The sequence below is a fragment of the Phoenix dactylifera genome, chromosome 8 (assembly GCF_051530095.1).
Source record: "Phoenix dactylifera cultivar Ajwa chromosome 8, Ajwa_hap1_PhDact_Kaust_v1.1, whole genome shotgun sequence".
NCBI classification, from domain to species: Eukaryota; Viridiplantae; Streptophyta; class Magnoliopsida; order Arecales; family Arecaceae; genus Phoenix; species Phoenix dactylifera.
In genome coordinates this window covers 22,300,215-22,317,347 of record NC_143197.1, presented here as the reverse complement: position 1 = coordinate 22,317,347, position 17,133 = coordinate 22,300,215, and the positions used below count along the sequence as shown (strand labels likewise).

Genomic DNA, 17,133 nt, shown 5'->3' with positions numbered 1-17,133 from the left:
ATGCCCAGGGAGGTGGCAGTGTCTTCGTGATGGCTTTTTGACTACTTCGGCAAAGGAGCTTCGCTTCTGGAGTGGTGGTGGGTGGGATGGTAAGGATGCCTAGTCTTTCTATAGTCATTACTTTTCAGATACGTCCTTCGATTTCTTATTAAGGTTTCTTAGAAAAATCAAAACTACAATCAGAGTCTGTCGCAGCTAACTAATGGAGACAATATTCTTTGGAAGAGAACTGTTGATCTGGTTCATAATTTATTGGGAAAAAGAAAATCAACAATCAGCAATTTCTCCATCTATCAAGATGCAAGTTGGATTTGAGGGGGTGCTTTGATACAAATAATTTTTTATAGTTGTTGCTCTGTGTCTTTTATGATAGACATAAATTTGCTTGCTTGAGTCTGTCGAGAACATTATGCCTATGTTGCAAGACTTCGTTCTCAATATAAGTTTCCATTTCTGAAGATAGGGTCTTGTTAATGAATGACCTGGGGCATTTGTTAAGAATCAGTTATGATACATGCATGGTAACTAGAAATATTAGATTTGGAATAATTGAACTCAATTTTGTTCTAGAAAATCTGAAAATAGTTTTTTTTTTTATCAAGATTTTTCTATTTCATTAAATCTTGGTCTATTAAACATTAAGAGGTGCCAATTGTGTCAAGTGTAAAGTTATTGTGGATTGGTTACTGTACCTGTAATTTGGGTTTATAGTAAGGCACCATTTCATTGCCAGTGATTCAATTGCCTAAAATTAAATTATAATTAGAATTGCAGCCATAGAAATGGGCTTTGTTTAGTTGACTATAATTGAAAACTGCATATGCAATAATAGCTCTCGAAAGAGATACCCTTACCCTGTTATTGAGGTAATAATATTACCTCTTGAGAAATGACGAACTGTTCATATTTTCATTACAATATGATACAATATTATAGGATAAAATGGAGAAGTAAATGAAGATAAAGTGGATGCATGCAAGAATGTTCATGGCTTGAGATTATAATCAATTGTAACATATGATCTAAGATCAGAGGTGTGACTAAATGAGAACTCATTTTGACTGGGGCCTGAAAATAAAAATGCACGAAGTCAAGAAATGCTACATTATTTCTTGACGCAATCACAATTAGTTCAAACAAGTTGTTCACTAAGATAATGACTTTGGATTAGATCAACAATTCTACATTATTTTTTGTTTTTAAATTGTGTCCAGTTTATTCACCATCAAACTACATTCTTGAGCTGAGTAGCTTGCAACGAAGCCATTGATTTTAGACCTTCAGAGAAATGTTTTACTCAACGGGTAGACGACGGAGCTTTGCCAGCAAGAAAGGCAGTGAAGAAAGCCAAGGAACTGCTTGGTTTGAACGTTGGCACATCATGGCCAGCTCCTCTAAATGTTGCAAAAGTTAGCCCCTCGTACTCTTGTAGCCATCCAGCCACCTGGGGACGAAATGTACCAGATTTTTGTTAGCACATCGGTTTACGTAGAATCGAAGTATGTGGTTTCATGCATGCGTGCACCTGTCGGCACTCGTATGCATGAATATGTCAGTGCATCATAAATCAAGTGATGTATGATTCACTGCAGCACCTGTTTCTTATGGTACCATGGCCTCCAGGGACCAACTGTAGGCAATCCTAGGGTGTCCAAACAGTATCTTGTTGACAGCACTGGGACTCTTCCATCTGTGTCACCACTGGACAAGCAAACAAGGATTTCATGGATGTCATGATCATGGAAATATTAACATAGTAAGCTGATGGATCATGGGATGTCAGCTTCGAGATCATACCTATAGACCCATATCCTGAGCCCTCCTGCAATCAGCTTCTTGTATATGGGGAGAACAGAGGGCATCGAGTCCTTCCACTCGTTAAAAATTTGTTTGCTGTGCTCAGTTTAAACATTTCTATAAGCACAATCACCAAAAATAAGAAAAACACACTCACACATAGAAAGAGAGAGAGAGAGAGAGTTACTTGCAGATGCTCCAGTTCCTGATGTTGTGGCCATCACTAGCATGGAGGGCCTTCTGAACATCTGGTCTGTTGTAGAAAGATGTTGTGTAACCATCAAGGCATGGATCGTAGCTACCCATGATCCTCGGTATCTAATCAATCATGTTAATCATAGTCAATCATTGTAGGCGCAGTAAAAAAATCCGATTTTTGGGTTATTATTATGCAGTAAACTCCTGAGATATTTAAAACAATTTTGCTTCTCTCACATTTTATATGGGAAATTCTTGAATTAAAATTGTATAGGATACCTAGTATCATAGCTCATAAAAATTTAAAAATCTCGATAAACATTGAAATGATCAAGCACTTTGCATATATTTCCATAAAATCATTATGATAACTTGGTATTTATTATTGAAATTGATACTGTTTATTTGATCACCATAATGTGTCCGCACTTCATAATGAAGAAGAATTATATATTTTATATGACTAAAAATAATCTTGTTTTGGTAGGTAATTTCAAATAATCATTCTTATTTGGAAATTTTCCCTTCAAAATAATTATCAATATTGCTCAGGCATTAGTCTTTTTTGTGAACTCTCAGAAAAATGTCAGATCCTTGTGGAAAACGGAGTGGTCTGTTGCAATATTTATAGGTAATTGGTGGTGGCAACTAAAACTGCAATCAACAAGTCTCTTACCATCTTGGAGGTGGACTTGAACATGAGTAGTCTTCTTCCACCATTGTTGGAACCTGATGAGTTCTGGATGCAGGTTGGAGTGTATAGACTGTAGATATCAATTTCACCATATTGTTTAAGGACCTCATCGACAGCATCCCGACATTTAGTGTTGTTCCATGGGTCATCACTGTCAAATTTGCAGTTATCTCTGGTGATGTCATGTGTTGCATCCGAGACGATGGCATGGCTCCAAGCATAATCCACCAAACCTTGCCAGTCATGACTATCAGAGGTTTCAGGATTACCCAACTACAAAAAACAGGAACAAGAATAGTGAACTCGAGTTAATGAGATCATGAGACATCCATCCATCAGACTACTTGTGTGTGAAAATTACCGCAGACATAACATACAAGGAGACTGTCACGCCCCGGATCCGGATCCGTGACACGGCCGTGCTATTGCCGACTACTACCCGCAATAGCACGCAGCCTCATACCTGGGTAATAGGGTAGTCAAACCAACCGAATCTTTTCATATGAAAGCATTCTTAGTACAACATGCTGGTCAGTACCCAAATACAGAGCTTCTACATAGTTTATGTACACAAAAGTATACTTGCTTTACCCCAGAAGCCCTGATACCAAATTAACGTGTCTCTGGCAGCTATCAGTGGTGAAGATCTGAAAGAAAAGTAAATGAACGGATATGAGCTACACGGCTCAGTAAGTAATCATACATAATCTTACCGGATCGAACATAACGGTAACCATGTTTATGCAGGGTTTGAGAAGCTGACATGCATATTTATCTAATCATCTTCATGGCATAATATGTATGCAATTTAAAGGAGATAGCGGTTATAGCAAAATACAACATTTCATAACGATATATTCAAAAAAAACCCGTTGTAAAACAATGTATGCTTTGGCGAAGCACGTTCATAAATGTCACGGCCCGCCTGCGCAGGGCACGTGACTATCGGGCCCACATGAGGGGGAAACACGGGGCTCCCCTGCCAGATGTTGGCCGGTTCCGGGGCTTCACGCAAGCGTCCTTCACCCCTCACCGATTTTTGCTTCTCCCCAAAAACACATCTGCAGGATTTGGAAGCACCCGCCTCATATACCCAATCTCTGAAACGAGCCTCATGATCATGCTTCAAATATCATTTTCATAAAGTATGCAATTTAAACAAAGCAGTATTGCAAATCACAAAATTTTCATAAAACATGCACATGAAACCGTGCCCCCGGCATACCGTGGTCATGCTCTTAAATGCTACTGCGAAGTCATTCTTGGCCACTGGCGGGACCGGCTCAGTTATTAGGCGGCCACTGGCGGGGCTGGCTCAGTCATTCTCGGCCACTGGCAAGGCCGGCTTAGTTACATTGGGTCAGTAGCTCTTAAGAGTTCATAAATAATGCTCCGTATAGGTAGTACCTCATAGATGCTATGGCGAATTCTTTAATGGTCACTGGCGGGGCCTGCTCAGTTATTAGTCGGCCACTGGCGGGGCTGGCTCAGTCATTATCGGCCACTGGCAAGGCCGGCTCAGTTGCATTCGGCCCGTAGCATTAGTAGTTCTTAGGTACCCCCTTACAAGCAATATGCAGCTAGAGCAAATCATTATTACTCTTTACACTCATGCTAAGAAAAATCATAACATGGAACTCCATTCATTTTGCATGTATCACAAGAGCTATGAAAACATAATATGTGCACAACTATGAATTATGTGACTGACATGTACCACTCATGTTCATGTTTCATAACTCATATCTTAGCATGTAACGTAATCCCAATATTTTGTAGGCATAACGGAATATAAAACATATATCATCACATCTTGTGTAACTAGAGCATGTCGGGTACACATATCATTCTTAGCCTACAGTACATGCATAACATGTTAAATTTCATGTATGATCCATAAAGATTAGGGCAGATTACTTACCTTTCTCACCAATCATGTATACAATTCAAGTTGTATGAAAAGCACTGGTTCATCTTATAAAACATAATACAGGATCTACGATAAGATTAAGATAGATTACTTACCTCAATTCGCTTTCCAAATTGCTCAAGCCCAGGTGACAAATCCTTAATCACCTAAAACAACATAATAGGGTTTACATTATTCCCCATTTATTTATTATAAAATCTCTTAGTTCATCATACTATGAACTTACTTGCTTGGATCCCATCCAAGGATCTAGCCAAGTCCAATTTACCCAATTTAGAGCCTTTGGGGCTCAGTTTGAAACCAGATTGGGCCTCGTTTATAATTGGGTCTAACCTTTTCTAGCCAATTGGGTCCTCTGTCAATTTACTGGGCCTAATTTAGTATTAATTGGGCCTGCTGGGATTAACTCCACTCAACTGGGTTCGGACCCAAATCAATTTGGGCCTAATTTGGTTCGGATTTGACCCAATTTGCAGTTTGGGCTCGTCCAGACTTAGCCCAATTAAATTGGGCTCGGGTTCAGGTTCAATTGGGTTCAGATCCCACTCAATCCCTCATCCGGGTTCACCCAACTAGATTGGGTCCGGTTTAATTGGGTTTACTTAACCCATTTCAATTTTTTTTTTTTTAGGCTTAACGGGTTGCGGGTTCGGATCCGACCCGCGAACCCGTGCTCATGTTTTTCCTTCTCCCCCCTTCCAGAGGCTTCCGCCTCTTCACCTTCCGCGACCCCTCTCTCCTCCGACGCTCTTCCTCTCTCTTCTCTTCTTCGCCCTCGCCGGAATCGTGGGTGTTTCGGCCGATTCCTCGGCCTTCTTCTTCTTCTCCGGCCGAATCCACGGCCTCTCTTCCTCCGTCACTCCCTCTCTTTCTCTCTCTCTTTCTCTTTCTTTCTTCTTTGTTTTCGCCGAGACCCTAGCCTCCGGCCGAGCCCTCGGCTTTCTCCGGCTCCGGTCTTTCTTCCTCTCTTTCTCCCTCTATCTTTCTTTCTTCTTTGTTTTCCGCCGAAAACCCTAGCCTCCGACCCCTTTGTCCCTTTCGTAACCCTCCACCTTCTCCCTTTTTTTTTTTCTTTTGCAGGCGGCCGGGGAGGCGAGGCTCCTCCCGATCCACAGACCGAGGCGGAGTTTCCCCCCCGGAGGGCCGGCGGAAGGAAGGTCTGCCCTTCCTCTTCTCCGAAGCGATGCCGGAGAAGGGGAGAAGCGCCGGGAGGTGGGGTTACGGCTGGATCTCCTCCGGTGAGTTCATTCTAATTTTTCCTCTCTCTTTCTTTCTCTTTTTCTTTTCTTTTCTCTTCTTTTCCTTGGTCCTTCCTTCCGGCACCACCACCCCTTGCCGGAGAAGAGGTGGTGGTCCGGCCGGGGCTGGCGGCCCTGTGGCTGCCTCTGTTGCCGTCCCGGCCAGATCCGGCGGCCCGGGTTGCCCCCCGAACCCCAGGGTACCCGCGGCCGAGGCCGCGGTGTCTGGTTCGTTCGCGGGCCGATCCCGGTTGGGTTCGGCCCGGGTGGTCGTCGAGTACGCGGTCTGTGAGTCCGGCCCGACCCGGGGCTTGTGGGTTTTTCTCCCTCTCCTGTGCCGGCCTCCTCCCCTCTGTTTCACTGTTGACACAGAGGGGGAGAGCACCCCACAGAGGGGTTTCTTTACTTCTGTTAAACCCTAACCCTAAAAACTCCTTACCTTGGTCAGCTGCAGTCGGGCAGTACCTCCTCCTGGTAGTCCCTCCTTCCTCTTGGGGCTTCAGGCTCCTTTGCCTTCGGCTCCAAGGCTTCGGCTCTCTCTCTCGTTCAGTGTTCTTGGGGGTCTGTGACTTGGGGTTGCCGGCAGAGGCTTAATAATTGTTTAGAGGATGAGACCCCCCTCTGAGAGGTCCCATCCGCTCCATTCCTCCCCTCTCCGGGACTGGCCGCCGCCGCCCCCTGTCTCCGGTGCGCCGGCATCGGCTGCCAGCAGGGGTGAGGGTCACCCTTCCCTGTCGGTCTTATCCCTTCGTTTTTTTTTTTTTTTAAACATTATAACAGCACTGCCCACAGTGAAATTTGGGCCCAAACCCTTAACTGGGCCCATTTCTTATTGGGCCTAGTAGGTTGTGGGCCCGGACATTACATCCTACCCCCCTTAAAATAAATTTCGTCCTCGAAATTAGTCATACCTTAAGGTTCAGGCTTTAAAAGTATTCAACCATCGAGTCACCCTCTAGTTCTCGGTTAGTCTCCCTCTTAAAATGCTTGCTGATAAGATTTTGGCAAAATCATGGCATCTCAAAACTTGATCCCTTCTATTTATGATATAGGAGTTCTTTTGATCTCTCCCAAAAGAAGACTAATCTTCCAACCTTAGATTTTAAATGCTATGATTCTTGGCCCAAGAAATTAATTGCTCTCGATTAAGTCCACACAACGGTCGTAATCGGGTTAATAGAAATAGGTGAGAGCATTAACATGAAACACTTTTCATAATCTATAATCTTCTTTCTTCTCTTAACCCTGCCTACAATTTTATGATCAACTTTTATCCTAGCAAAACTTCAAACCCCTTTTAGATAGGTAGATCGAAGATGTCATAGCTAGGAGTAGGGAACATTTCAGGTCTAAGCCCAACCAAGGCACCATCGATTCGTTAATACTAAATTTAAGATGCCAAGATTCTCCCGGGAGTTGCCAATAATAGAAAAACTCACTGGTGAAAATTATACAGCTCTCTCTCTCCAGATTATTCATAGAATCAACATCTTAATTCTGAATAAGAAGATCAAGTTTCTTTGTCAAAATATCAACTTCTCTTGATTAACCGATCTATCACAAGATTAGATCATAAACAACTCTAATCCACTCTGGATAGAAATTCCTCGTAGTCTACTGACAACCTCAATTTCTTTCAATCAGATGGAGGGTTGATATTAATTAAAGAAGCTCAAGCTTCAAGTTTAGGAGGACGGAGGTTTATATCAGCATATTCCAGGTCTGAGATCAAAATTGATGATTCGTTAATTCTAGTCTCGAGATGCTAAGAATTTCTTAGCATGACATAAAACTGGAGAATCTAAGGTAGCACAGCGATATCCCAAAAAATCCGATCATTTTCTTTTCATTTATCAAGGAAAATCCTACTACAGAAGAAAACAGATCAAATCTTTTATTATTACAACTTTCCGAATCAATGGAATAATACTACAGACCAACTTAGAGAACTAATTCAGCCCACTATGTTTTCGCTGCGCATTCTGATCAAATTCCTTTGAATTCACAAATAACTTTTGATCAACATACTATTTGCCTACAAACAGAACTATTTAATTCCTCATCTGTATTTGCATTTCAAATCTTTCCTCCATCTTGATCGAATGTTACTTAGCCAAAACTTCTTTTTACTTTTCCATGAGCGAGCAAAGAAAGGGTATCCCAACATAAGATCCTCTTAAATAAGCGACAACGCTTTAAAATGAATTTTACATTTTCAACAACTTCATTCATTGAAAATAAGCCTTCTTTCCTAATACGAGATAAGCTCTCAAGTCATCTTAGGACATTTTAAGCTCGAAATTGTGTAAACTTCTGAAAATTATTTCTCAATATCCCAATCTTATATTAGGTATCTTTAAATTGCATGAACAATAATCTGCCCTACTTTAGCATTGCTAGAAGGTGATTCTGGATCTCACATCTCCGTTAAAAGAAAAGGATGTATACTTTTGTTGTAAGATCTCTATTTAAAAAAATCTTCTTCTATTATACTCTTTCCACTAGACGATGATATGTGGAATTATCATCCATAATTTTTTCACCTTCCTCATAAAACAATTTAGACTTGCTTCTTAGTGATAAATGAAAGCATTTAATAATTGCCCCTCTATTATAGATAAAATAATTTATTTCAAATCTTACAAGCATGATCACTAAATACAAACTCCTGCAACATCATGTGCTATTGGGCATGTTCCCGTATCAACTCTATTGCTGATTCCACTTGCATTTCCTAATGACCCCATGTCATCATCATTCTCTCTCTTTTTTTTTTTTTCTGTCAAAACATCAACTAATATTCGTTTAATTGATTTATCACAGGATCACAAACTACTGCACTTTATCCATAGTAGAACATTTGAGCCTAAAATATTCTTCAAGATTGAAAATTATCTCAGAATTTACTAAATGACTTCCAATCAAAATACCAATCTTGCATTGTAATTTGAAAAGATCTAATATTTCACATTCCAAGTAAACAAAGGAGAAACTCTTAAATCTCATCCTCAAATATATTTTCTTCTTATATAACAGTTTCATGCATAATTATCATACAGATTTCGAAGATTCATCTTCGAAGAATAAAAATATCTTTCCTTGTCCAAGCCTTAAACAACTTATGAATGAACACTATCTTGGTATCAAAATAATCAACTTCAAACTAGAAATAATATCCACAGTACTCAGTATCAAGTTAAACTTCCAAAATCACATATATACTGATACGCAATGTACTTTAATACTCCACTTAATATTCGTCAAAATATACTTTAATCATAATCCAAATACAAATTACTCCATCGAGAAATCTCCAAACTAGCTTATTCTTATTTTGGCATGGCTTGCTAGCATTCTGATTCAAAATACCAAAATCCTTAGTAGTCTTAAGTCTTGAATTCTAATACCATACCAGTCACAATCATGCCCCTAGAATGGTTGTGTATTAGCCCTAACTTCTCTCTTTTTGTTGCTCTGATACCACTAGAATTGTCACGCCCCGGACCCGGATCCGTGACACGGCCGTGCTATTGCCGACTACTACTCGCAATAGCACGCAGCCTCATACCTGGGTAATAGGGTAGTCAAACCAACCGAATCTTTTCATATGAAAGCATTCTTAGTACAACATGCTGGTCAGTACCCAAATACAGAGCTTCTACATAGTTTATGTACACAAAAGTATACTTGCTTTACCCCAGAAGCCCTGATACCAAATTAACGTGTCTCTGGCAGCTATCAGTGGTGAAGATCTGAAAGAAAAGTAAATGAACGGATATGAGCTACACGGCTCAGTAAGTAATCATACATAATCTTACCGGATCGAACATAACGGTAACCATGTTTATACAGGGTTTGAGAAGCTGACATGCATATTTATCTAATCATCTTCATGGCATAATATGTATGCAATTTAAAGGAGATAGCGGTTATAGCAAAATACAACATTTCATAACGATATATTCAAGAAAAACCCGTTGTAAAACAATATATGCTTTGGCGAAGCACGTTCATAAATGTCACGGCCCGCCTGCGCAGGGCACGTGACTATCGGGCCCACATGAGGGGGAAACACGGGGCTCCCCTGCCAGATGTTGGCCGGTTCCGGGGCTTCACGCAAGCGTCCTTCACCCCTCACCGATTTTTGCTTCTCCCCAAAAACACATCTGCAGGATTTGGAAGCACCCGCCTCATATACCCAATCTCTGAAACGAGCCTCATGATCATGCTTCAAATATCATTTTCATAAAGTATGCAATTTAAACAAAGCAGTATTGCAAATCACAAAATTTTCATAAAACATGCACATAAAACCGTGCCCCCGGCATACCGTGGTCATGCTCTTAAATGCTACTGCGAAGTCATTCTTGGCCACTGGCGGGACCGGCTCAGTTATTAGGCGGCCACTGGCGGGGCTGGCTCAGTCATTCTCGGCCACTGGCAAGGCCGGCTCAGTTACATTGGGTCAGTAGCTCTTAAGAGTTCATAAATAATGCTCCGTATAGGTAGTACCTCATAGATGCTACGGCGAATTCTTTAATGGTCACTGGCGGGGCCTGCTCAGTTATTAGTCGGCCACTGGCGGGGCTGGCTCAGTCATTATCGGCCACTGGCAAGGCCGGCTCAGTTGCATTCGGCCCGTAGCATTAGTAGTTCTTAGGTACCCCCTTACAAGCAATATGCAGCTAGAGCAAATCATTATTACTCTTTACACTCATGCTAAGAAAAATCATAACATGGAACTCCATTCATTTTGCATGTATCACAAGAGCTATGAAAACATAATATGTGCACAACTATGAATTATGTGACTGACATGTACCACTCATGTTCATGTTTCATAACTCATATCTTAGCATGTAACGTAATCCCAATATTTTGTAGGCATAACGGAATATAAAACATATATCATCACATCTTGTGTAACTAGAGCATGTCGGGTACACATATCATTCTTAGCCTACAGTACATGCATAACATGTTAAATTTCATGTATGATCCATAAAGATTAGGGCAGATTACTTACCTTTCTCACCAATCATGTATACAATTCAAGTTGTATGAAAAGCACTGGTTCATCTTATAAAACATAATACAGGATCTACGATAAGATTAAGATAGATTACTTACCTCAATTCGCTTTCCAAATTGCTCAAGCCTAGGTGACAAATCCTTAATCACCTAAAACAACATAATAGGGTTTACATTATTCCCCATTTATTTATTATAAAATCTCTTAGTTCATCATACTATGAACTTACTTGCTTGGATCCCATCCAAGGATCTAGCCAAGTCCAATTTACCCAATTTAGAGCCTTTGGGGCTCAGTTTGAAACCAGATTGGGCCTCGTTTATAATTGGGTCCAACCTTTTCTAGCCAATTGGGTCCTCTGTCAATTTACTGGGCCTAATTTAGTATTAATTGGGCCTGCTGGGATTAACTCCACTCAACTGGGTTCGGACCCAAATCAATTTGGGCCTAATTTGGTTCGGATTTGACCCAATTTGCAGTTTGGGCTCGTCCAGACTTAGCCCAATTAAATTGGGCTCGGGTTCAGGTTCAATTGGGTTCAGATCCCACTCAATCCCTCATCCGGGTTCACCCAACTAGATTGGGTCCGGTTTAATTGGGTTTACTTAACCCATTTCAATTTTTTTTTTTTAGGCTTAACGGGTTGCGGGTTCGGATCCGACCCGCGAACCCGTGCTCATGTTTTTCCTTCTCCCCCCTTCCAGAGGCTTCCGCCTCTTCACCTTCCGCGACCCCTCTCTCCTCCGACGCTCTTCCTCTCTCTTCTCTTCTTCGCCCTCGCCGGAATCGTGGATGTTTCGGCCGATTCCTCGGCCTTCTTCTTCTTCTCCGGCCGAATCCACGGCCTCTCTTCCTCCGTCGCTCCCTCTCTTTCTCTCTCTCTTTCTCTTTCTTTCTTCTTTGTTTTCGCCGAGACCCTAGCCTCCGGCCGAGCCCTCGGCTTTCTCCGGCTCCGGTCTTTCTTCCTCTCTTTCTCCCTCTATCTTTCTTTCTTCTTTGTTTTCCGCCGAAAACCCTAGCCTCCGACCCCTTTGTCCCTTTCGTAACCCTCCACCTTCTCCCTTTTTTTTTTCTTTTGCAGGCGGCCGGGGAGGCGAGGCTCCTCCCGATCCACAGACCGAGGCGGAGTTTCCCCCCCGGAGGGCCGGCGGAAGGAAGGTCTGCCCTTCCTCTTCTCCGAAGCGATGCCGGAGAAGGGGAGAAGCGCCGGGAGGTGGGGTTACGGCTGGATCTCCTCCGGTGAGTTCATTCTAATTTTTCCTCTCTCTTTCTTTCTCTTTTTCTTTTCTTTTCTCTTCTTTTCCTTGGTCCTTCCTTCCGGCACCACCACCCCTTGCCGGAGAAGAGGTGGTGGTCCGGCCGGGGCTGGCGGCCCTGTGGCTGCCTCTGTTGCCGTCCCGGCCAGATCCGGCGGCCCGGGTTGCCCCCCGAACCCCAGGGTACCTGCGGCCGAGGCCGCGGTGTCTGGTTCGTTCGCGGGCCGATCCCGGTTGGGTTCGGCCCGGGTGGTCGTCGAGTACGCGGTCTGTGAGTCCGGCCCGACCCGGGGCTTGTGGGTTTTTCTCCCTCTCCTGTGCCGGCCTCCTCCCCTCTGTTTCACTGTTGACACAGAGGGGGAGAGCACCCCACAGAGGGGTTTCTTTACTTCTGTTAAACCCTAACCCTAAAAACTCCTTACCTTGGTCAGCTGCAGTCGGGCAGTACCTCCTCCTGGTAGTCCCTCCTTCCTCTTGGGGCTTCAGGCTCCTTTGCCTTCGGCTCCAAGGCTTCGGCTCTCTCTCTCGTTCAGTGTTCTTGGGGGTCTGTGACTTGGGGTTGCCGGCAGAGGCTTAATAATTGTTTAGAGGATGAGACCCCCCTCTGAGAGGTCCCATCCGCTCCATTCCTCCCCTCTCCGGGACTGGCCGCCGCCGCCCCCTGTCTTCGGTGCGCCGGCATCGGCTGCCAGCAGGGGTGAGGGTCACCCTTCCCTGTCGGTCTTATCCCTTCGTTTTTTTTTTTTTTTAAACATTATAACAGCACTGCCCACAGTGAAATTTGGGCCCAAACCCTTAACTGGGCCCATTTCTTATTGGGCCTAGTAGGTTGTGGGCCCGGACATTACAGAGACAATCAAGAAAACCTTACAGCCTTGTTAGTTTCGGTATCCTTGACTATGAGAAACATGCGCCATTGACTCTTATCAGTCAAGCTATGTATGCTTCATAAAAATTTGGTAAGCAAGACATGTCACTGCTCAGTCTTGCAGGACTAATGACAGATGCTTGTTGAACATATGATTAACTTATTTAAGCAGTAAACCGATGTTGTCCACTAATCAACATCCATAGAAGAAATAAAGGAATTTTAATTGCTGTTATGGGCTGAAATCAGACTGGAGATTATAGATAATAAAACACGAGGGAGGAATACCAAGAAACCCTTGAGGTCTATAAACAATGAAGGATTCTTGTTCATGTCATAGATGAGCTCAGCCAACTCCGGAACATACTTTCCTGGCAGTGCAGTACCAGAGAATATTAGACTTATGAAGCAACAAATTAAACACCAAAAGAGTCCAGAGCTGAAGCATACCTGCATAGCTCTCTCCTGCCATGTAAAAGGTTCGGTTTCTGTAGGATGGGAACTTTTCGAACCAGTTGTGCAGAAAAGTGTATGTATCATTTGCTAATCAACAATGGTTCCATAGAAATAACAACGAAGCAAGGTAAGAACTCCAAAAAGCTAAAAATGATTATAACTAGGTGAAGTCATATTGACAAATTAAGTGCATCTCTAGCTAGTGAGTACACATGCACACGCTCACCCAACATATACTACTAATAATATTCTCGTAATTATTGACATGTTCTCGAATTACTCATGATTTCTGTACATATTTTTCACTAAAAGCTTACTGATTACAACTTAATGATATTACTCGTTGCTGTTAGTGCTGATTTTGTTTGCAACTGTTTGGTACTCTTAGTTCTCCCTTTTTTTTTTCTTGCACGAGCAAAACATTTAATGTTCATATTACATGTACCTTGTCTTCTTCTACTTTGTTTTTCTAAACTTTAAGTATCCCAATTCCTTCCAGATATTGCTGAAGTTACAACATTAACATCCAAATTCTGAATCTTTCCCCAAACCAAATTGTTGTTATACCAAACTTGTGACTCTAAGGCATGCAAAAGTTACCTAGTTATAGAGACTTCTACCTCATCCATCACATGGATGATGAAGTCTATATAATAGAGCAAATGAAGATGTGATGGGTACGAATTCAAATTACAACTGCACATTTTTAAAATTGGATACGAAGAAAATAAACAAAACTTTGTTTAAATCAACAAATCTTGGCACAGAAAGGAAACTCCCAAGAAATTTGAAACATGCTATATTTTTCTGCAGTTTAACAAAGAACAAAAAATTAAAATTTATCATAGATCACCTGTATTGCTGCATATGCCTAGTAAATTTGTAAACATTAAAGAAATTAACTATGTTAGCGTATTTCCATAATGCTTTCATGATAATTTGTTAAAATTATTAAAATAATATGTATGTTTTTGTTGCTGGAAATTGGACCCGGGGGCAATCTTCGGTCGAGGAGAGGGAGCGACTGTTAGTCCTCACGGCGGGGCGGCGGTCTGTCGGCGGGCGGCGTTCTCCGTCCAGGGCGGTCGGAGAGAAGGAACAGCAGGTCCTTGCAGCGGGGCGGCGATCCGTTGGCTGGCGGCGTCCTCCGTCCGGGTGCCTGCACATGAACCGGTGGCCGGGTTCTCCGGCGCCGGCCCTCCGACGCTCAAGTCAGGGAGGGGGCAAATAGTGGGGAGAAGGAGATAAACAGTGATTTTTGGGTGTATGAATGTTCCCATCCCCTCTTGAGAGGCCAAGGCTCCCTTTTATATGCGGGGGTCGGTTTACCTGTGATGTAACAGGGCGAGGCCGTAGTACGGCTTGGCATGTTGTTCAGGTCGGCGCTCGGTCAGGCGAATCATTGCACTGATGTCGGCGGCATGGCTGAGATCAGAGACTTATCATAGTCGACTAGACCTTGCTGGGTCGATTTGCCGTGGAGAGCTGGGGACCCGTAGGTGTCAGGAGCCATGCGCATTTATTGTGGAGTAAGCCGGAGATCCGCATTTATTATGGAGTAAGCCGGAGATCCGCATTAATGGTGGAGTAAGCCGGAGATCCGCATTTATTGTTGAGTGTGCCGGAAGATTACAGCGACCATGTGCAATGAATGCCGGAGGGGTGTTAGAGTATGGTCCTCGGACATCGGGGTTTCTCTTAGGTCGGAGGTTTCGGGGTCGGTCGTCTTGTGGCCGATCGTTCCGAGGTCGGACGCTGACTTCGGCTGTCCGGGGTCGGAGGTTGTACGGCTTCTTAGGGGCATTTATGTCATTTGGGGGGAAACTTTATTCCCCCCAACACTACCCCCCGACTTCCGAGTTCGAGCGGCTTGTGGGGCTCGGACGTGGGAAGTAAAGTCTGTCACTAAGGTTGGGGGGAAGGTCTCGCCCGCCCCCTTGTGCTTTCCGGAGCTTTCATGGTGAGATATGCGCCCTTTGGCGTCTCGAGGCTGCTTTATTCGGTGAGCTAATGATGGAGCTCGTATCGTCATGCTTCTTGAATTACCAGGATCATTTTACGGCGGATTAATGATGGGGGACCTCGAGCTCGTCGAGGCGGTGTCTCGATTCCGTAATCGACGTTTCTGGCTCATTAATGAGTGTGCCGTTACGGGGTTTGAAACGGACATGCGGCGCGACCCGAGGTCGGACGCTTTCGATTTCATGTTACTGGACCATAATTCCGAAGAAGTGGAGGCCTTATCGGAGCTCCACGTGTCCCAGATCTTATTAAACGAGGGGAGCGGGGGTTATGTCCGCTCGTTCCTCAAGACGATTTGACTCTGTGGACCCATGATGAGGCCCCGAGATCCGATGGGACAACGCTTCGATTTCGTAGCCGATTTATTAAACCGGAGTGAATACGGTGCCTCGGCTTCCGAGGTCGACACGCGGCGCAACCCGGTCGGGGGGATGGGAACCGATCCCGTCGATCTGGGCCGTCAGGGGGGTCTATATAAACCCCACGAGTCTGCCCTAAAGGTCTTGTTTGGCTGCCTCTTATTTTCGTCGTCTTTCCCCCCTGCTTCCTCCCTCAGCTGAATCTTGCTGGTGGTGCCCGGAGCGATTTCCGGCAATGTCCAGTAGGTTTTCTTCCTGTTTTCACTAGGGTTTCCTCTTTTCTCCTCCTCGTCAACTTCCATTTTCTACTCTTAACTTTTACTCCACTCTTCTGTGAGAATGGGTTCCGGTCCCGAAGAGGTTGGGTCGGTCTGTCGGAAGAGGAGCTGGAGTTAATCCGCTCCCGTTTCTTCTTCCAGCCCGGGTTTCGCCTTGAAACCGCAGGGCCGGAAGACAGGGTGACGCAGCCGCCCTCAGGTCGGATCGCAGTTTACCGCGAGACACTTTGGGCGGGCCTGCGTTTTCCCGCTCATGAGTTCGTGAGCAACTTGCTGGCCGAGTACCAGCTCGTCCCGGCGCAGTTGGCTCCGAACTCATGGAGGACCATAATCGGGTTTTTGTCCCTGTGCCTCGGGCACGGGATCCCGATTTCGGTAGGCCTTTTTCGCCGGTATTTTCTGTTAAAGAAAAACCCGGCGGACGTAGGGTGGTTATATTTCGCCTTTCGGGGCGGTATGTCACTCTTCCGGGGCGCCCCTTCCTCGATTCACGAGTGGAAGAGGAAGTTTTTCTTTCTGGCGTCTGCGGCGCCTTGGGGGTTCGAGCCAAGGTGGGGACACCCTCGGCTGAAGGCCCTCAACAAACTCTCCGAGCCCACGGGGAGGGAGCTGAGGACCCTGGACTCTTTGCGAGCCCTCGGGAGGGGCAACGACCTGACCGAGCTCTTGCGGGAGGACGCCCTGGCGAGCGTGGGTCTGAGCTCGGCGCGCCCCGAGGGTAAGGGCGGTTGCATTATTCTATTTATTTATTTCTTGTTCTCCGTCTTTACGGTCACTGGTCTGACTCCTAACAAAATTCTTGATTTCAGATATTCCACGCATGCCGACCAGCAACACATCACTTTTCTCTCGCCTGAGGAGGCGAGAGGCCGAGGCCGGGGGTGCTGCACCCCAGCCTCGGAAGAGGGCGAGGACAGACGGTGCTTCTTCGTCGGCCGGGATGAGTGGCCCCGAGGCGGGGGCCCCTGCAACGGACCCGAGGCGGGAGCGGGTTGTTGGTGATGC

At 44.5% G+C, this 17,133-nt stretch overlaps 1 protein-coding gene across 1 annotated transcript in view; it reads right to left on the bottom strand.

The window, feature by feature from the left end:
• Positions 1-941: 941 nt before the first annotated feature.
• Positions 942-17,133, bottom strand: part of LOC120110105 (serine carboxypeptidase-like 31) — a 31,444-nt gene continuing 15,252 nt past the window's right edge. Inside the window, exons 4-10 of the mRNA XM_088702123.2 lie at positions 13,464-13,556; positions 13,302-13,384; positions 2,672-2,962; positions 1,985-2,115; positions 1,798-1,893; positions 1,596-1,701; positions 942-1,444 (exon numbers count right to left, since the gene is read on the bottom strand). Of these exons, the coding sequence (XP_088558249.1) occupies positions 1,298-1,444; positions 1,596-1,701; positions 1,798-1,893; positions 1,985-2,115; positions 2,672-2,962; positions 13,302-13,384; positions 13,464-13,556 (947 nt within the window). The 3' untranslated portion in view covers positions 942-1,297. The remainder of the gene's footprint in view (positions 1,445-1,595; positions 1,702-1,797; positions 1,894-1,984; positions 2,116-2,671; positions 2,963-13,301; positions 13,385-13,463; positions 13,557-17,133) is intronic.